Consider the following 21,047-nt stretch of genomic DNA (forward strand, 5'->3'; position numbering starts at 1 on the left):
GGCTGAAAGGGTTAGAGCCCTTGACATTTGAAGTGCGAGAGAACCTTACCTACATCTGGAATGCTATATTGATGGTATTTGAACCCAATCATGTATTACATAAAAAAATAAAAAAATAAAAAAATTTAAATATAATAAAGTGATAAAAACAGTGCATGATTGACTTAATATGCCGTCAGCATGTCACCCGAAGTGAGTTTTTTCTCTTGTAGTGCCCCATCAACAACCCAATTCTTCCATTCACAAAACAGCATAAGTGGATTAAGCTTTACTCAAAGTCTCCAGCAATCGTAGAAAACAAAGTTAAGCCAAGTTTCTTGCCTTGCAACTTGCTTTGCAAGCTCATACAAAACCAATAGCAGTAAGTATTTCATTTCTTATCAAATCCTTTCTTAAAATTTCTTTTTCCATTAATGAACTCATCATGCAAACATGATTAACTTGGTGACTGAGACTGTGACTGAGACTTCCATTGCCATCACAGAACTCTTCCACCTACCTCTGATCTGATCCACCACCTATTTCAGACCGCCATTTCCACTAAACAAAGATCTCAGCTTCTCTTTTAGGAGAGAGATTTCCCTACATCTTTGATAACATGACATCTCAGATTAATAATGCAGTACTTTATGAAAAAAGTAAAACACATAATATTACAACATTTATTCGGAAACCACAATGGCTTACCAGGGTGTAGGTAAATCTTCATTTACATGGATCAAGTTCACTCCTATTATAATGCATGTTCCAATTAAATAATAACACGTACAATTTCTCAACCCATAACGTTGTATTATTAAATCAAAACGTCGTGTGACAATGACCATATTCCAAATAAATTGCTCTCCGCTTTTAGGCATCACAAGTGGGGCTAAATCCTGTGTTTTTATAGGCATTCTGTACATGGAAAAGTTTCAAGTAAGAGAAAAATAGAGAGGATGAGGTAATCAAATAGACCTTTTATTATTATGTGATATATTTGAAGTCCCACAACTACAACGTTCCTTCCACCACCTTTCAACTACTTTCTGGACACGTTTTAAGGATCGTTGTTATTTGATAAAAACTGAGTATAACTTGCTCTTTACACACCACCATGCAATATTATGAAACTAATAATAATGCTAGGGTCAAATGGCCTTCCCATAAACATACAAAACCCTAATCTTTTTTACAAATTTTATGATTTGGGACCCATGAGTACCGTTCTTTTGTTGAACTTAAATCGAAAGAATATGAATCTGAGCCACACACTAAAATAAATACCCACTAATTCAGCAAACTTTCTTTACAAAAAAATGGTCGGTTTTTGCTTGGTTCTCAAGCTACAAGCGATAAGCATGATATTATGATAAAGCATGCTCTAGAAAATCATCGAAATGCAATATTTATAGATGCACGAATGTCTCTAGCTACAAGCATTAATTTGGTGAAACTAACTGATATATATATATATATATATATATGTTTCAGGCTTAAATATTTTTCTGGGGAGTAAATTAGAAAATGACGTTTCAGTCAACCTTCCCAGTGTAAATGCAAGCATTAAGCACTAGTTAAGGATTTGATTTGATTAAGCAAGTGGATTAGAGAAATCCCTAATCAATTTAAAACGAAATAATGCATCGATATATCATCTCTCATATATATGTCACATTCAAAACAAAAAAAAAGTTACTTAATACTACTGTTTAGTGGTATTCTTTTTCTCTTGTAAGTGAGATGTCTTAAGTTTGATTCTCGCCAAAGACGAATTTGAACCACATTATTACTAGTCCATTGTAAGGCTTAGCCCACTCCCTCATCCTCTTAGTTAACAGACATCCTGTGATGTGAAATTGCAACTGACCAACCAATTTATAATATTATTCAGCTATATATCTTTCTTTTTTTCATTTTTTTTTTTTTTTGTCAAGGAGCTATATATCTTATGAACTTTGCATATATTTTTCAAGTATTATTCCCTTCAAAGGGAATCCCATTTCCCCAGTTCTATTTCTAATCCAGCTCTATGATCGATCATTCATTCTTCAATTTCCTCTTGTTAATCAGCTAAAGTTGATCGATCATTCGTTTCAAATATTGATGCCTAATTGCATACTTAAATTTGCTAATGGGGTGATCTACAGCTTTCAGGTACACTGGTCTGAATGCAGTAATCTAGATTTCATGCATCGTCTTTAAGCTTTGTTTTTAAACCTCTTTTTACTACTACTTTGCATTGTGTTTAGCTGTTTCGCAGTACTGGGCTGGTTAGGTGTTTATGATTCATTATATTGAGGCTATATTGAAGGAATAAATGAAGGAGTTTCGTCTAACTTGAAAGTTGAAAAGAATTATTCGTGAACGAAACTTATTCCCACCACTCCTCATATAATAGTAGAATCAGAAGGGATAAAGTTTGGTCATGTCTAATCCCTAATAATCATTCAACCAAGAAAAAGTCATTTATACTCCCCTCAAAATGAAAAAGCATTTACTCTTCTTAGAACTGTTAAGGGAAATGATTTATGCACTTTTTTTTTCTTCTTCTGCACACTACAATTTATTTGTATCTTTCTTGGTTTTTCTTTATTTTACTCAATTAAAAAATAAACAAGAATATGCCTAACGAAAAATCATGTCTCTGGAAATCACTTCACAAGAAGTAAAAACGCTTTCAGATAGCCATAACTTTATTAGGGTTAGCTACCCCTTGTGCAAAATTAAAATTTGTCAATATCCCAGATTCCCAATGAAGATTATTAGGCCATCAGCCATGTTAAGGTGGTCCAAATACTGTCAATTGGAGACAAAAACATGAGCTAGTTAAGGCAATTGAGAAATAAGTATAACGTCTTTGTAGTAAATGGAGGGCATGCAGTGCACAATGGAATTTTAATTTTCTCTTATCTTTGAGCCTTCTCTTCGGTGGCTTTCAAATCCAGCGCATGCAGGAGCACTAGTCCCATTCTTCACAGGCTCACAATTACTCACTCTCACATGCACTGTTGCATGTATGGTTTCATTCCAAAAGGTTTCACGGGTCAGCCATGTATTTAGTGCTGCATGCAACTGGTAGCTGGCTCTTATAATTTTGTACATATTGGGCATGTGTGATGCACATCAATCTAATACATAATATTAACAAAATTTCAAGCCTATATGTTCTCTTTGATTGTACATATTAATTGGGTATGTTTGATGCCCCATTTTGTATCTCTCTTAATATTTCTTTAATTTGTTTAGTCTAAAAATTAAATAGAAAAATAAATTATGTGGAGAAATCTTTTTTCTCTTTCATACCATTTTTCCAATCCGAGTTTGGAACGTTGAACGATAGAACTCTATCATGTAACTGCTTAAAAATGGACTTCTTCACCCATTTTGCAGAGTCTTCAAGTGTCAGACTCATTCAACATTCTCTCAAATCACCTAATAAGAATTGTCTAGAAGTTAAGTGCAAAAAAATTTAAAAAGTTATGATTATTAAACTTGGATTATATATTTTCTAGTATGATATCATAGCAGAGTTTTCATGTAGTAGGCTTATAATGTCTCTATATGCTCCCACATTAGGCCAAAAGACTTCAAAGTTCTTAAGTTTCGTAGTACACCGTCACGTAATTCTACTAATCATGCATCGTAGTCCTTGTTACATGCAAACTTAAAAACTAACCAGTCTTATTTGCATCTAGATCTGTAAAATGGGCTTGGGCCTGGTCGGCCTTACCCTAAGCCAAATATGTAAGTCCCTGGCCTAGCCGACGGGCCAAGAAAATTCGGGGCTATGAGCAGAGTGCTCACCCCGACCAATTTATTACCTTTTAATCATTTTGTGTAAATATAAAAAATAGTATGTTGTTGAGAATTATACTTAAGACTTTATTTTTATTAGTTGTCAATGATCATTTCAACTAAGTATTTTTTTGGTTAATATAGTCGATTAAATTGTTTAAGTATTGAAAAAAAAAGTTAATAATATTAAAAAAATAAAAGTATTTAAATTACATCAAGCCATATCGGGTCGTGTCACATCCCGGCCCGGGGGGCACCACTTCCCGAGCCCGCTCCACCACCGTAGCACGATATTGTCCGCTTTGGGCCCCAACCACACCCTCACGGTTTTGTTTCTGGGAACTCACACGAGAACTTCCCGATGGGTCACCCATCCTGGGAATGCTCTCGCGCGCTACTCGCTTAACTTCGGAGTTCCCATGGAACCCGAAGCCAGTGAGCTCCCAAAAGGCCTCGTGCTAGGTAGGGATGGGAATATACATTTTTAAGGATCACCCCCTGGGCGATGTGGGATGTCACAATCCACCCCCCTTAGGGGCCCGACGTCCTCGTCGGCACACACGCGACCAGGGTTAGGCTCTGATACCAAATTGTCACATCCCGGCCCGGGGGGCACCACTTCCTAGGCCCGCTCCACCACCGTAGCACGATATTGTCCGCTTTGGGCCCCAACCACGCCCTCACGGTTTTGTTTCTGGGAACTCACACGAGAACTTCCCGATGGGTCACCCATCCTGGGAATGCTCTCGCACGCTACTCGCTTAACTTCGGAGTTCCCATGGAACTCGAAGCCAGTGAGCTCCCAAAAGGCCTCGTGCTAGGGAGGGATGGGAATATACATTTTTAAGGATCACCCCTTGGGCGATGTGGGATGTCATAGGTCGGGCCGAAGAACTGGGCCTAAGAGTCGGGCCTAAATGATCCCATGGGTTGGCATATGGCCTAAAATGCAAGGCCCAGGCCCTACCTATTTAAATTCGGCGGGATGAAATCCGAACCTAAGACCAAACCCAACCCATCCAATCCATGCTAAATATGTGGGCTAAAAGCTAAAAGTCAAACAAAAGCCAAATCCCCCCCCCCCTCTCAGGATTTAGCCCAGAAAATAGTATGGACACCACCAGCGGGACCCCACCCACATGGGCATATCTCCCAGGACTTAATGAATCCAACGGTTGAGATCGAATAAAATCAAATCTAACGGTAAAAAAAGATCTAATGGCCCAAATTTAAATTCAACGACTAAAATAATTTAAAAAAAATTATTTAACTCAAAATTCACCCAAATTTAGTGATTTTTTAATATTTATTAGAATTTAAATATTTTTTAAGTAAAAATGTTCATAAAATTAAATTATGATAGTGTGCATAATTTTTTTTTTAAATTACTTTAAAAGAAGAAATTAGCTTAAATTTATTCTTTAATAATCTCAGGCTAAAAAATTTAAGCCAAAAGGACTGAAACAGAAAAGCTGTTTCTGGGTTAAAAATTTTAAATTTTAACCCAAAAATCCCAAAAATCGGAGATAATTTAAGATTAAGTGGGGCCATCCCACAATCCAAAAAATGGATCGGGGCTCGGGCCGGCCCATTGAGCCTCGGTCCTTTTTACAGGCATATTATCATCACATGGATTCACATTGGAACTTGAAACTACTTTTTGTCATATATGCATACACATGAATCGCGGTGATTCTTGGTGATTCAGAAGAATCATATGATGAACATATCATGCATGCCCCAAACTGAAAGTGCTTTTCATTTCATTCAGCTACAGGGCCGGCATAAACAGATCGTTTCATAATTCACATGCAGATGCAGGCCACTTTTCGTTTATGCATGATGGAAAAGCACAAAGAGAAAGAGTAGAAGTTTGATTTGCATTTGATTTGAGGGTTAATTAAGGTATGGTGCTTATGACTTTTAAATCCTGCAATCAACATGTGCTTATGCTTTAATTTTGGAAAATTTTAACGAAAAGCTCCCGGTACTGTTCACTTTAACGAAAAACCAAATTTGTACACTAAAAAATCAATCATAGTATCATTCACTTTACCATATATTTTGTCTTTATCGTTAAAACTCAAAGTTTTCAAGTCCTTTTAATTAGTTTTCCTTTAATTTTGTGTATTTTCATGTACTATATGTTTTCTAATTAGTCCATAGCTTCATCTTAGCCTATAGGCTACAGCTATATATGGTGGGATTTAGTTGGAAGTTGGAACCATGCTCTTTGGATTTGCATGTTGCTTTGAGAATAATTAACAATAATCTTAGATGTTCCTAGCTTAATTTTTGGGTTTGGATTTGCATGTTGCTTTGAGAATAATTAATAATAATCCTAGATGTTCCTAGCTTAATTTTTGGTCTGGAATATTTACCCTAGCCCAGTTTTTAATTATTCAGAAATTACCTAGGGATTAATTTTGGAAGTTGAATGCTCTCCAAATTATACATTCTCCTACCATATTGTGTTTTAAAAAACTTCGTCAAGTTGTATTTACATGCACTTTTCTTCCTATGCTAAAGTATGAATAATGATAAAGAGTGCTGAAAGTAGTGGTGACTCCCATTTTACGCTCAACATTATAATAAAAAATCAAGATTCGATGCAAGTAACTTATAATTGGTGCCTCAAACTTATTTGATAAATAATCCTTTGATCAAATCATAATGCTCGTGTAGTTTTGCCAATACTACAATATCTAATTTACAATTTTAAGTTTCGTTTCCACTCAAATCCCAGCCACAAATAATCTAAATCCCACTCATCTTTTCTTATCTTTCGTTTTTGTGAACTATTTTTTCTCATCTTTTTATCCTCGATAGTACTGCAGGTTTTAGCTAGTCTATGTCCAAAAGTCGAAGGTGTCGTTTGGAAATGTTTTTAAAATGCTTATAAGTGTTTTTAGAAGAAAAAAAATGTTTTTGGATTCTAAAGTACTTCCTGCAAGAATGTGCTTCTTTCATGAAGCACTTAAGTGTTTTGTCAAGGTTCACTTGCATTTTTGCTAAGAATTGGTATCAAAAACATTTTCATCGAAAAACACTTTCAGCTATTTTAAAAGCATTTTCAAACGAACCCCAAACATTTCATCTAGTAAATATATTCTTTGATTTCCTTGGGAGATAAGACAGAGCATGTACTAATTTAAGCCGTCCCCAATATTGATTTGGACATTGAGGAATAAAAGGAATATGGACCCCAATAAAAATTACATTTTCTTCTACATTTCCTTTTCTTGCACAAACAAATGGAAATATGACTATATAAAGACAATACTGGTCTCTGTTCAACTCCCTTGAGAGGCCAAACACATCTTAAATGGTATACTCTAACCATTACTACAAAGAGGACTTACCCAACTCATTTGAAAAGCTATATGCATGAAGGCCAACGTAAAGAAAAATAGTGTGTAATTTGCAGACAATTCACAGTTTGACATTTTGCATAAAAGATTTCTGTTGTGTTTCCAGTAAGTCACTTTAGCCAAAAAAAAAATGTCCGTCCACAATTTGCAACTATGTGTTTATATCATGGGGGAAGATTTTTTATAAGCTACACACTAGGTTAGTCATAATAAATTGGTATTGAAACTCGTGATCAACGGGAAACAAACTTAAAACCTTCTACTTACAAGGTGAATAGAAATGTCAATAAATCATAATATTAAATAGCTCTAAAATCAAATTTAGAAAGGCAAACATGCACCAAACCCTAATATTATAACTTTCTTAATCCAATGGGATTAATTTGTGTGTGAAGACAATCCAATATATGGCCCATAATTGTGACTTTGCAACCAACAAACAATATCTAGAGGGGAGCAGTTTGAGCTTAGAAGATAACTCGAATGATGAATCAAAATCTTCCATTTTGTAGTGCACTATGATTGGTCCTTAAGCATAAAAAATTCACCGTTAGATTCCTCTACGTTACTATTATCCTCCACTGATCCTCATCAATCCAATCATTTTCTCACGACGACCTGCACCATGATGGGCACATCATGATTTCCAAAGGTAACGATGGAAATATTATAAGATGCTAATTCACGTTTCTGCATATAGAAATTAAATGCAGAGAAAATTGCAACAAAAAAAAAAAAAAAAAAAAAAAAGAAGAGGCCGGGGCACTTTCAAAGTTTCTTTTCTTTGGCCGAATCTTCTGTTGTACTTGAGAGGAAATAAGTTGCATTCCCTTTACCCTTACTTGAGTTTGTAGCATTTTTCGGTGAGAATTTATAGTTTTTATTGATATTGTTTAGTATAAGCGAAAAGTTTAATATTAATTTTCTCTTTCTGTAATTCTCTGTTAAACGATTTAGTAATTTTAACGTTAATATAAATTAAGAAAAAAAAATAAGACACTGAATTGATAAAAACAAGAGTTATACTACGTACAACGGACAAAAATCTGCATGCATTAATTGATAAAAGGAAAATATCACTAACTTGTAGCTATTAAAAATTTAAAAGAGAGTATTTATAGGGTGGTGGAAATGACTATATTCCTATCAAATTAATTTTATGAATAATTAAATCCCTCCTAATACCCAAAACTACGTTTCTTCCTCACAAATTCAAGAGTCTAAAATTTTATTTAATTCGTGAATAAATGTGTTAGGTGAGGAGTCTAGAATTTAGATAATTTTATGACCAAGAATTAAAATATGACGATTCTAACTGAACATTTATTTATATGCACAGAAACTGAGAAAACACAGTACCACCAAAGCAAGCACAAATGGAATGTTTGAGTTCTCAGCATCTCAGAATTCTCCATACCCTCCACTCAAACTCGAAGGTTGCCTGCAGATTTGCTTGAGACTCAGAATTTGAGTGGTAGCCAAGAAAATGTGGTTTCCATGTGCCGCTGATCAATTGAGATTCAGCCATGCGTACCTTCGATTCATAATTTGATTACGAGTGCCATTGAGGAAAAGAAAAGGATGGGTTTTTAGTAGTTAAAAAGTCAAACTGCCCCATAAGTATCCATGCACCAACATTGCAGTACAAAAAATTCCAACTTGTTGCAGTCGCAGGTTGCTTGAAACATGTCTCACCAGACGACGCCGTCTTATCTCAGAGCTTCGGCTGCTTCCAGAGCAAAGGAGTCGCCGACTGCTGCAAGACCGGCAAGAGCAATGTCGGTGTCCCCAGATGTGAATTCAGAGAGTTTGAGGAGTACCATGAAGGCTCTCCTGCTCACCAGCAAGCCGGAATCTGGGGAGTTTGTGTTGGCATCTCAGAAAAGCAAGGAACTTGAGGAGAATAAGGTTGTGGGTCGGATTGGAAACCGCCAGGCCGCCGAGCAGTCCTCGAGGCCGCGGCGGCTGAGGGCGGTGGAACCCAATTCCAAGAGAAATGATTCGAATGAAGACGACCCACATGGGAAAAACAGAGAATTGCAGGAAAAGCTTGAGATGAGTGAGAGTTTGATCGCCCGTTTGCGGGCTGAGGTGGCGGCGCTGAAGGCGGAGCTGGATAAGACTCAGGGTTTTAACGCGGAGCTGCAGTCGCAGAACAAAAACCTCTCTCGGAATCTCGCCGCCGCTGAAGCAAAAATTGCAGCTTTTGCCACTCCTGAACAGGTAAAGCCTCTAACTTTCATGAATCTAAACTATTATAAATTACCGGAGTTGAATGGTCAACTCTCGGTGCACAGAGAGTGCTTCTGCTCTGGCCAATGTAGTAGATTCACATCTGCTCATACGTCTGTAATTATTTTCCATGAAAAAAGTCTTGATTGTGTTCTTCCATCATGTTAATATTTGAATGTGGATTTTTTTTTTCTTTTAAAACTAATATTGATTGTGTTATTTGACAAAAAATTCGATTTCGTTGTTGGAAATTGTGTCCTTAGTATCTGTAATTTAAATTTCGTCTTCTTGTTTGTAGAGGGAGAAAAATGGAGAGCACCAGAGCCCAAAATTCAAAGACCTCCAGAAACTGATTGCCAACAAATTAAAACGGTCAGTAGTCAAGAAAGAGGCAGTCAATGAAACAAGTCCTCCTATTAAAGCACCACCTACTCCACCACCAAAATGGGCAGTTCTTAGAGTCTCCGCCATCCAATCCGGGCCACCACCACCACCTCCGCTACCACCATCACTTCGGTCCCCACACCCACCCCCGCCCCCACCCCCGCCCCAGTCCTCAGTGAAAACAACTGCCAGTACCACTCAGAAGGCTCCAGCACTTGTAGAATTATTTCACTCATTGAGGAAGCAAGAGGTGAAGAGGGATTCACTGGAGTCTCGAAACCATCATAAACCGGTGGCTACTAGTGCACATAATAGCATTGTCGGAGAAATTCAAAACCGTTCAGCACATCTCTTAGCTGTAAGATTTTGATGTCTAATTTCTTATTTTGTTCCTCGGCTCAAAGTTTGAATCGTTATCCAATGACAAATTATTTCTTTTTCCAGATAAAAGCAGATGTTCAAACAAAAGGAGAGTTCATCAATGACCTTATCCAGAAAGTGCTGGCTGCAGTATATACGGATGTAGAAGATGTCCTAAAATTTGTCGATTGGCTTGATGTTGAACTCTCATCTTTGGTAAGTTCTAATGCCGACAAAAACCTTATTTACCGCACCATCCATGAGCAGAAGTTGAAAACTTCTCGAATCAGTTGAAAACTTCTCGAATCAGTTGCAACTTATGTTTAAGATGGGAGACTGGTAGGCTTTTATCGTGATTCAGCTCATCTGGCATTATTTTTTCTTTTTAAGAGGGGTTAACATGCGATAATCTTGCATCACCTTGACTTCGGAAGATTTTGAAACTGCGTACCCCTACTAGGTTGTTTACTTGTTTCGGCGGATGCTTAATTTGTTCAGTGATTAAGATACATAAATGGGTGGATAAACCTAACATTCTCGTGCCTTCTATACAGGCTGATGAACGGGCTGTCTTAAAGCATTTCAAATGGCCTGAGAGGAAAGCTGATGCCATGCGAGAAGCTGCAATTGAATATCGTGAACTTAAACTGCTGGAAAGTGAGATCTATTGTTATAAGGATGACACTGACATTCCATGTGCAGCTGCCTTGAAGAAGATGGCTGCCTTATTGGACAAGTAAGAACTATGTAATGTGTTTATTAAAAGCAAACCGCTTTGTAGGCGCAGAATGTTAACATTACTCTCTCTCTCTCTCTCTCTCATCTCATTGTCTAAGGTCGGAGCGAAGCATACAAAGGTTAATTAAGTTAAGAAGTTCTGTTATGCGTTCTTATCAGGAATTGAAAATCCCAACTGATTGGATGCTCGATTCTGGGATTGTCAGTAAGGTATGCTCCTTGTTTGTGCATTTTATCATATCATTGGGGTTATAAAGAAATCCTGTAGTTTAATTTGAGAAGTAGAAATATCAGCATAGCATAAACCTTTTAAGTGTCTTTGTTTTTTCGATAAATCAAATTTACTGCAGAGCCATATCAGCATATATCTCTGCTGTTCCTAGTGACTAACTATGCTGTTCTTAGTCATTGATTACGGAATATGCTTTTATTTACGTTGTATTTGAGGTGAATTGATGTCATCCCAAATTGTGCAGATAAAGCGGGCTTCCATGAATCTGGCTAATATTTACATGAAGAGAGTGACGTTGGAGCTTGAATCCATTCGAAATTCAGATAGACAATCAAGTCAAGAATCTCTTCTGCTTCAGGGCATGCATTTCGCATATAGGGCTCACCAGGTAATTCTTGAGCAGTTTCTATGTTGTAAGTAGATACTGTGTGGGAAATTTGGACCCCATATGGACAGGAGCTACTATATAATCACCTAACAAGGAACCTAATGTATTCACTGGATCAAAAGTAACGGTAAACAGGTCGGATTGCATTGAATGTGCATCTGTTTCAATTTGGGAGTAGTAGATGTATAGCTCAATACTTTCAACCCCTTTATCATGAGAAATAGTACCTCGAGTATGATGAAATCCCAAAATTCCTGTATTTTGATAAAGATCTCTATTTATTAACATATGATGCATTTCGGGGACTATTATCATCACGTGTGGCATTTCTCTAGGTGGTTTGAAACTTTGGATGAAATTGTTTGGTTCCCGCCCAATGGTGTTCCTGTTTGACTAGTTAGCTAATGCTATGTCTTGGGGCCCCTTTTATAACCACTTCATTTATGTTTTTTGGTTTTCTGTTCAAGGCCCGAGGTCTTAAGAGAAGCTGATCATGTCAACTTTGTTCTTGATCTTTTCTGAGATGTCTCTTTTTCTCATCATGTTTCCATGTATGAATGTCTGCAGTTTGCTGGAGGTCTCGACTCCGAAACATTATGTGCTTTCGAAGAAATAAGGCAGCGAGTACCCGGACACTTAGGAGGTTCCCGAGAGCTATTGGCAGGCATAGCATCTTCCTAACAAGCTACAACGAAAGATTTCTTGCTGCCACTTACAGGTTCTTAAGAAAGTTAAGGATTAAGTATTCTATCCTTCTGTCCCCATGGATTCTTTTGAAGTTTGCAAGAACCTCATCTCCCAGCTGCAAACAGAAACCGAATAATCCGACTTGACAAGGTTTACAATCAAATTTTGTGAAGCGTTGACAAGTGAACGAAATCTCCGCCAAGAACATTGAATGACTCGGGATGCCCCTAAAACCAGCTTTTACTACTATCGACGATTGTGATAACAGATACCTTAAAAGCTGTATACTAATTATATATTTTCAGTCTGCTTTTTGTGTATAAACATCAAACAATCTTGACATATTTAATCTGTCTTTTTTTCGTAATAAGACATCAATCGATTGTGATGAGTTTAATCTGAAGAGATATATAAATGCAGCACACGTATGAGGTGTGTTTGAACTTTGAAACATGGTTGTACTCGTACATTGCCGAAGCTGAATCATTGTTGCTGATGAGAATGTTGGTTGGTTGCAGATTGGCATTGCCCCACGTATTTTGTCTTGTTATCACCCTTTAACTACTGTACGAGTGTACCGCGTACGTTTACTAGCATACGAATAACCTTAAAATAAGTTATGTCATACCTAAACAACGAGTATCATTCTCGTTAGGATTTGGATCCTTGCCGGATCCCCTCCCTGGGGATCCTAGAGATCAACAAACATGGATCGTTAATCAAAAATCGTGCGGCCATAATTTTTTCCTTTTTATATTTTTCATTTAAAACGATGGTGCTTTACTTTTAAAAATATAAAAAGCATTTAATTGGGACCGCACGATTTGTTATCAATGGTCCATGTTCATTGATCCCTAGGATCCCCAGGGAGGGGATCCAGCGAGGATCCAAATCCTTCTCGTTATACGAAGTGTTCATGTTACATAGCCAAAAAAAAGTTGTTTAGCATATACCTATTACAAAAGGGAATGACAATCGACTCTTTTTTTTTAAGTACTCTCGTTTAACCATATTTGTTGTTTTTATTTTATATATCTATCTATTATATATAAAGCCAATGGAAAAGTAAATAGTGATTTTGGTGTCACCAAGCTTTAACAAAAATATTTGGACAGAAATGACCCCAAGACAAAAAACTTGAAAGGCTGCCAAAATAATGAATCAAATAAGGCAAGGGCATTTTTGTCATTTTAACAGTGTTTTTTTTCAAAATTAACTTTTTGGTACAATTTTTTTTCTTTTTTATAATTAGTACCTCACAATATGACATACCCCGACCTAAATCGAGGCATGTTAGACGTCACGTGATGGTGATGTAGCCATGTGCGCAATACGGAAGTGATAGTAATATGAAGATGTGAGAAATCAAAAACCAATTAACTAATGCACACAAGACAAGTAAATAAGTGTGGGAAGAAGTGTTAGAGTGTAGATACACATAATCAGAGCGTAGGTGCCAAGGTATAGTCCAGCAGGCTAAATACTAATTATATAGGTATGAAAGAAAACCCTACATTGATGGATGTCTGTCAGAACCGCCATAGAGTCCTTGTGAGCCACCCCCACCAACACGCACTTTTATCTAGAACCTGTAGGGGTGTAAAACAGAAAACGTGAGTGGGCAAAAACAAAGCTTTTTAAAACCATTTCTCTTTCCAAAAGTAATAACCCCTTACCGTAAAACCCGTATAGTTTCCCAGAAAATAAAATACATATGTATATAAAAATCACGCTCGAGAGTAGTGAAAATCAAAAATATGTCATGTCAAGTGTCCCAGTATGGAAATAAGTAGCTAGATGAAATAAATCAATGTAAAATAATATGTTAGCTGAAGTCACCTAACGTGACCTGTACGGCTGAACCTATAACTCATCAAATATGCATGCACACGAGTTAGAACTACCTATTATAGTCTGTACGACAAGGCTGGGTGCAAATAAGTACGCTCAAGTGCTATGATCATGTGAAGGCTGTACGAATAATCGCGGGTCACCTATGAGTCGGAACCACCTAATGTGGTTTGTACGACAGGGCTATGCACCAAACTTGGATCCAAGGTGAGTGTGCGGTGCGGGAGGTGAACATCACGTGAAGGACTGTGCCCTAGCTACGTGCGGGAGCACTAGCATCGGGGTGCAGGATAATGAGCTTTAAATGCATCTACATATAACCACAAACAATGCATCCACTATCAACAATATATACTTACCTGAAGCTTACCTGGGCGTCCGCATCAAGCAACAATATGCATATCTATACTAATGCCTACTCTAAAGCATAATGCAATTGACATGTCATTTAAAATCGTGACTCCATTTAAAACAAATTTATGGGAAAACATGAAGTATATATACGTATATATAGAAAACCAAAAGCCTACTCACTGGTATGTAGCTGGATTGTAACCCACGAGTCTCACCTGACTGCGCTCGTCCTCCGAAAACGTCTCACCTATATGTGACACCATTATTTTAACGTTAATTTTAAGTACATAACCAAAACAGTGTAATAACTTCTCATACGTTGCTCAATTGGGGTGTTTGAATATACCATCGTGGTTTACTCAACACCACGAGTGTCCCCATATTTTTAGAACAATTTTCCGATGTCCCATGCACCCTCACAAGCCTGCCACGCACAGGCACGTGCCTGGCACTCAGACAGAATTTTTAACGTCGTTAGGGAATATTCCGCTAAATAATAGAATATTCCGTTAACTTTACCTGAAGCCGTTAGTATATTCTGTCAAAGTTGACGGAAAATTCCCCTTCCTTCTCCAGCGGTTCATCGGATTTCGGCGCCGATCGCCGCTGCATCGTCGGAAACTAGAAAATTTTCAAATTTAAATATCTCACTCAAATCTCAACCAAATTTCACAAACTTTACATGGATTTGAAGCCCTGAACAAGTAGAACATGTTCTTACCACTTTGAAGTCCTAAAACAGATGGGAAATAGTCGGAAAATCCTTCGATATTCCGGTCAAAATTGCAACTCGAGGAACTGACCTATCTTGACGTCCAAAACTTCTCTATGATCTATGTGAAGTTGTTTTAAGACTCCCTTAAGCCTTGAAACGTCCATGATCACGATGGAGTAACAGAGCACCTCGCTGGAGCTCGCGAGTTTCTGGGTTTCCGAGGTCCTTTCACAAAACTAAGGGTATGATTAGGTTCCTGACCTTGCAAGGAACTCGAAAGTGACCTCCACTAGTTCGATCATGTGCAAGATGAAGATGGTTGGGTGTGTGTGTGTACGGACTATACGGACGAATGAAAGATCGAGAGAAAGGGTGAGGGTATGTACGTGTGTGTGAGTGTGTGCGTGTGGTCCGGATTAGGCATAGTTAAAAAGGATCTTAAGCCCTAATTGGGCTGCATGTTTAGGGCTAACAATTGACCCCAAAACAAACCTAAAATTCTAATTGGACCCAAGAAAGTAGGGGGTGTGGTGATTGGTCTATTTTCTTAGCCCAATTACACAATCGTTTATTCGTAACATTTTCGTTACGAACCCAACTCGGCCCTAAATCGGGTCAACACCCTCATGACATCAAGTATGATTTAATTGCATCAATGGGAAACTAATTTAAAACCATATACATACATTCACGTCACTACGACTCGAGGGTATAATCGTCATTTTCACACATTCGAGGATAAAATATATATTAATTCGAGATGGGTCGTCACACAATAGACTAGCAATAAAGTGATTCAATTTCTCTATTTTTAAGCACGTTCAAAACATCTTAAAAGGTGTGTAATACCAGTTATAAGAAAGGTCTTTTGCACGCAGATAATAATATGATTAAATAAGTTGTCAATGTTGTAGGCCTATTTGATTGAACGATCTAGGATTTAGAAAGAGAGGGCCAGCTATGGTTAGAGAGATGAGAGAGTGATTTTATTATGAGGTGTGTTTGATTCACCCTATTGTGCCTTTATTTATAGTAGTAGAATAGGTAAAAACCTTTCCCTTTAGGATTACAATATTTAATAGGTAATCTACTCCTAATAGGAATATAAGATACATTCTCATATCTAATAGGATTTACACAATCACATTTCTATTCTAAATATGACAGCAACTGTCATATCCCGACCCGAGGCCCACCACATCCCGGGCCCACTCCACCATCGTCGCACAATATTATCCGCTTTGGACCCTGACTACGCACTCACAGTTTTGTTTATGGGAACTCACACGAGAACTTCCCGGTGGGTCACCCATCATGGGAGTGCTCTTGCACACTACTCGCTTAACTTCGAAGTTCCCATAGAACCCGAAACCAGTGAGCTCTCAAAATGTCTCGTGTTAGGTAGGGATGAGAATATACATATAAGGATCACTTCCATGGGCGATGTGGGATCTAACAATCCACCCCCTTTAGGAGCCTGACGTCTTCATCGGTACACCACGGCCAAGTTTAGGCTCTGATACCAAATTGTCACATCCTGACTCGGGGTTCACCATATCCCGGGCCTACTCCACCACCGTAGCACGATATTGTCCGCTTTGGGCCCTGACTACGCCCTCACGGTTTTGTTTCTAGGAACTTACACGAGAACTTCCCAGTGGATCACCCATCATAGGAATGCTCTCGCACTCTACTCGCTTGCTTAACTTCGGAGTTCCTACGGAATCCGAAGCCAGTGAGCTCCCAAAAGGTCTCATGCTAGGTAAGGATGAGAATATACATATAAGGATCACTCCCCTGGGCGGTGTGGGATCTAACAGCAACATTTTCCCTTGTGTGTGTAAATATTCAACAAACCATCGCATCAGATCTTCAGCAAATAAGGTAGAATAGTTGATGAAGTCATCGACATAATGGATGATCACGAGTCTCAAATTTATTTGAAGTATGCATTTGTAGTAAAACTCACAAAATCTTGCTATGGTAAAACACAAGGCATTTGGAAAACTCATAGACTAAAGAGAAAAGTGAGAAGTATGCATAATGTCTAACACAAATGTCAAATTGGACAAAGGTAATGAATTCAAAGGAGTATGATCATCCCAGGATGGGTGCCTCATTTTAACAAACGATATTATCTACACTAAGGGGGAGGGGTGGGCTTGGCCTGACAATGTGTTAGTAACAATGTGATTCAACTAGTTGTTTATTAAATATTATTTTCTCTATTTTTAAACACGTTCAAAACATCTTAAGAAGCGTGTAATGCCGGTTATAAAAAAGATTTTTCGCACATGGATAATAATGTGATTAAATTAATTATCAAATGACTTTGTTTTTTTTTTTTAAACAAACGATATTATCTATACTAAGGGGGAGGAGGTGGACTTAGCCTCACAATGGGCTAGCAATAATGTAATTCAATCAATAGTATATTAAATATTATTTTTTTCTATTCTAAATGTAAATTCTATAGAGACCGATTTTATTATGTGAATTCAGCTGCTTTAATTGGTTTATGAGGAGTTTCTTCTAGCATGATCTAACATTACTCATTTACTTCAAATATTTAACTTTCATTTTGTCAATTTACTCATATAAATACATTTAAAACATGTAAGTTATACGTTGCACGCTGTGATTTAAAAAATATCCTCTGTACGCGTGTAAGCACGTGGATAAAGGCTAGTTCATATTAACGTGTTGTTTTATATCCAATTCAACGGTGAAAAGTCAAAGATATGTACAATAAAAAATTGTATACTGTTATCATTTTAAAATCTAAAGAAAAAAAAAAAAACGTGCTTAGCTATCCCTTTTTGAAAAATCTATAATAAAAATAGTGCGCAAAATTTGACACAGTAGTCAAAGCATGCTAAACCTTCTAAATTCTAGAAAGAACGATAATAGTATTTTGGATTATTATGTCAAAAGGTAATGTTAGTGAGATTTTTGAGTGTACAAAAAACATATTTACTATACTAAATATTATAATATAAGTGGCTGGATAGTTAAAGAAATACTTCAACTACTTATATTTTGACATTTGATACACCAGACCGTGTTCCTAGCACCTTGAAAAATTATATAATGTTAAGAAAACTAACTATTTAGATCAAATTTTATAAATCATATGTCATGATTATTGAGGATTAGATTATTATTTATATTTTGATTAACGTGGTGACACATCTTATTGTAAATTTGATCCAAGAATTTGGGTTTACATAATATTACTCGGTATTAAATGTGGGCTTGTATAATTAAATTGAGTTAAAAAAGGTATTTGTTTTTTAAAAAGTGGTATTTTCTATTTTATAGCGCAAAAGTTGAGAAAGGCAGAAATGCTTACTTGGCAGCACATGTAGCACCGGTTGGCTTCATCTCCACCCTCGGATCCATCGAAAGGTGAAGACTTAAACCTATTCGTGTGGACAACCGAAAACGGCCACAAGCTTCCAGATGCCCAGCACCCGCCAATCCACGTCATCACCCGCCAATTAAAAACATCCACGTGGCCCTAACAGTTAAAACCAAAGCCTTCTACGTCACCTCGTCTCTCTCTTCCTCCGTCCTTCCGTCCCTCCCTCTCGAGGAAGCTACGCAGACGCAAGCTCTGATCTTTACGATTTAAAACGACGATCTCTTAATCGATTTCACCTGCAACGCTGCAACTGTTAATTCTGTTATACGGTTCGTTTTGTGGGTCAACGGTTTCCAAATTTTCAGCATCTTGTTTAAAGAGCCATGGAGGTCTCCGGCGTCGTTTCCCGCCAAGTTCAGTGCTTTTCCGCCGCTAAAATCGACACCACCTCCCGTTCTTGTACAGCGTCGTTTAACTGCGAGCTTCGCGTTCTGGGTCGTCGAGATTTTGGAGTTTCACTGAGAACCAGAAGGCCTCGCCGGCATTTGAATTCCGGGTTTAGCGACGACGGACATTTACAGTATTATCAGGCGGGTCCCATGTGCGGTGGTATGAAGGAGAAGGAGAAGGAGATCAAGAAGAAGGTGAAGTTGCTCAAAGGGTTGTCGAAGGACTTGGCGGCGTATTCTCAGATGGGTTTTGGACTGTTGGGTTCTCAAGAGGGTTTGGTCGCTCAACTTCAGGGGAAGCTGATCTCGGTATGTTTCTGTTCATTTGAATTTTATCTCTGTAATTTTATTTGCATTGGGATTTTCGTTTTTTTTCTTTCTTCGGATTTTCATGGTAAAAATTCAATCTTTCTGCTGTGAATTATGCAATTTTACATTTTAAAGGTAGTTTTTTGTTTTTTGTTTTTTAAATTTTATTTAGTTAACATAGCCTTGATCGCATTTAAATCTATAAGAGTTTGAATCTTTGTGGGAAGAATGAATCAGACGTGTTTTAAATTTTGCGAAATCGGGTTTTGTTACTAATGATTTATTGAGCTGGAGTGATTAAATGTGTAAATTTCCATAAATGCAGGAAGGTGCTGAGGAATTATTGCTAAAACAATTGGAACAGTTAAGAGCAGAGGAGAAGGAATTGAAGAAGAAGAGGAAAGAAGAGAAGGCAAGGCTTAAAGCCGAGCGGATGAAAACCATGGTTGACACTGAATCAACATCGTCTTCATCGTCTGAATCAAGTGACAGTGAGCGCGGGGAGGTGGTAGACATGAAGCGCCTGCAAAGTGAAGTCCCGACGCAACCAATTGTAGATAATTTGCAGCCATTTGCTCATCAAGAAGGGGGATTGTTGACCATACTAAGCTCGCTAGCTACTCATCAAGGGAACACAACTGTGGAAAATGGCATTGATTTTGGAAGTTCACAGATAGATCAGAAAGCAGAATGCTGTAATGGAACTATTACTAGTTGTGGCAGTAGCGGTAGTATTGGCATTAATGAGTCTTTAAGTAGCGCAGTTGTCGGAGTTTCAGCGAAGAAGATTGAGGTGTGCATGGGAAACAAGTGCAAGAAATCAGGAGGCGGAGCATTGTTGGAAGAATTCGAGAGGCAGATGGGCGGTGAAGGAGCTGTTGTAGGGTGCAAGTGTATGGGAAAATGCAAAAACGGACCTAATGTGAGGGTTTCAACCGCTGTTGGCGGGATTCAATCCGAAGGAATGGATGACTCCGTCAGAAGTCCGATGAATCCTTTGTACATTGGAGTTGGCCTGGAAGATGTGAGTCTCATTGTGGCTAATTTAATTGGGGAGGAAAACAAGGATCTGGACCTTGTTTCTGCCGCTTAAATTTAGCTATTTACTATCTGCATAGAAGGGATTTGGCAATAGAATTGGTTTGTTTTTGGTGTATAATTTATGTCTTATGACTAGTAAGTTTGCATTTTTACTGTCATGTCCACAGGTACTGGTTTTTTTATAACTTTTTATCTTTCTACAAGTGTAAATGTAAATAGATAGATGGTGCATCCGCAGTCACTACTTACAAGTTGATCACACACCTTTCTTTTTTTGCTGTATTCTACCATCAAATTGAATAAATCGAACGAAAATAACAAACGAGACCATATTGAATGAATAAAACGAAAATAACAAACGAGACCAAGCTCGAGCAAGCAAGGGGAGCAAAATGGTGTGCGGTGGTTACAAGTCCCATGTGGTTTTCAACTATTGCTCTGGAAACAAGTAATGGATGGATCGTATTTTACTAATTCCCTTATCCGTTTGGTAGTGTTGAACAAGTAATGATACTTGCTAGACACCAACCAAGAAGTACGTGGGATTAGGTCTCGCTTTAACACGGATATTAGTTGTTTTGACTATAGAAAATTTGGCTCCATTTGTCCGGCTTATATCTTTCTTTTTTTATACTCAAGAATTTGAACTCGGGACCTAACATTGAGATCAACTTTAAAAATAAAAAAAAATAAAAAAAAAAGATTCAAACCTTTTGGTCCTTGAGACTAGAAAATAATATTTAGTCTTTGTCCAAAAAATAAGATAATGATTTCCATGGACTAAACTATAAAACT

The 21,047-nt window shown here is 37.6% G+C and overlaps 2 protein-coding genes across 3 annotated transcripts; both read left to right on the forward strand.

Annotated features, from left to right (window-relative positions):
• Nucleotides 1–5,519: 5,519 nt before the first annotated feature.
• Nucleotides 5,520–12,620, forward strand: LOC137738300 (INCREASED PETAL GROWTH ANISOTROPY 1-like protein 2). Of its 2 annotated transcripts, XM_088683162.1 has the most exons (8): nt 5,520–5,682; nt 8,488–9,371; nt 9,679–10,122; nt 10,209–10,340; nt 10,679–10,860; nt 10,961–11,072; nt 11,339–11,482; nt 12,050–12,620. In XM_088683162.1, the coding sequence occupies exons 2-8, from the start codon at nt 8,835–8,837 to the stop codon at nt 12,161–12,163; spliced, it is 1,665 nt and encodes a 554-aa protein (XP_088539288.1). In that variant the 5' UTR covers nt 5,520–5,682; nt 8,488–8,834; the 3' UTR covers nt 12,164–12,620. The 2 variants fall into 2 exon arrangements, with proteins under 2 accessions (XP_088539288.1, XP_068334039.2); XM_068477938.2 differs by lacking the exon at nt 5,520–5,682 and having other exon boundaries at nt 8,355–9,371.
• Nucleotides 12,621–18,644: 6,024 nt separating this feature from the next.
• Nucleotides 18,645–20,513, forward strand: LOC137736971 (diacylglycerol O-acyltransferase 3). The gene is made up of 2 exons (XM_068476300.2): nt 18,645–19,211; nt 19,537–20,513. The coding sequence occupies exons 1-2, from the start codon at nt 18,837–18,839 to the stop codon at nt 20,302–20,304; spliced, it is 1,143 nt and encodes a 380-aa protein (XP_068332401.2). The 5' UTR covers nt 18,645–18,836; the 3' UTR covers nt 20,305–20,513.
• Nucleotides 20,514–21,047: the final 534 nt, after the last annotated feature.

The sequence above is a fragment of the Pyrus communis genome, chromosome 13, assembly GCF_041283825.1.
Source record: "Pyrus communis isolate YQ-2024b chromosome 13, ASM4128382v1, whole genome shotgun sequence".
Classification (NCBI taxonomy): Eukaryota; Viridiplantae; Streptophyta; class Magnoliopsida; order Rosales; family Rosaceae; genus Pyrus; species Pyrus communis.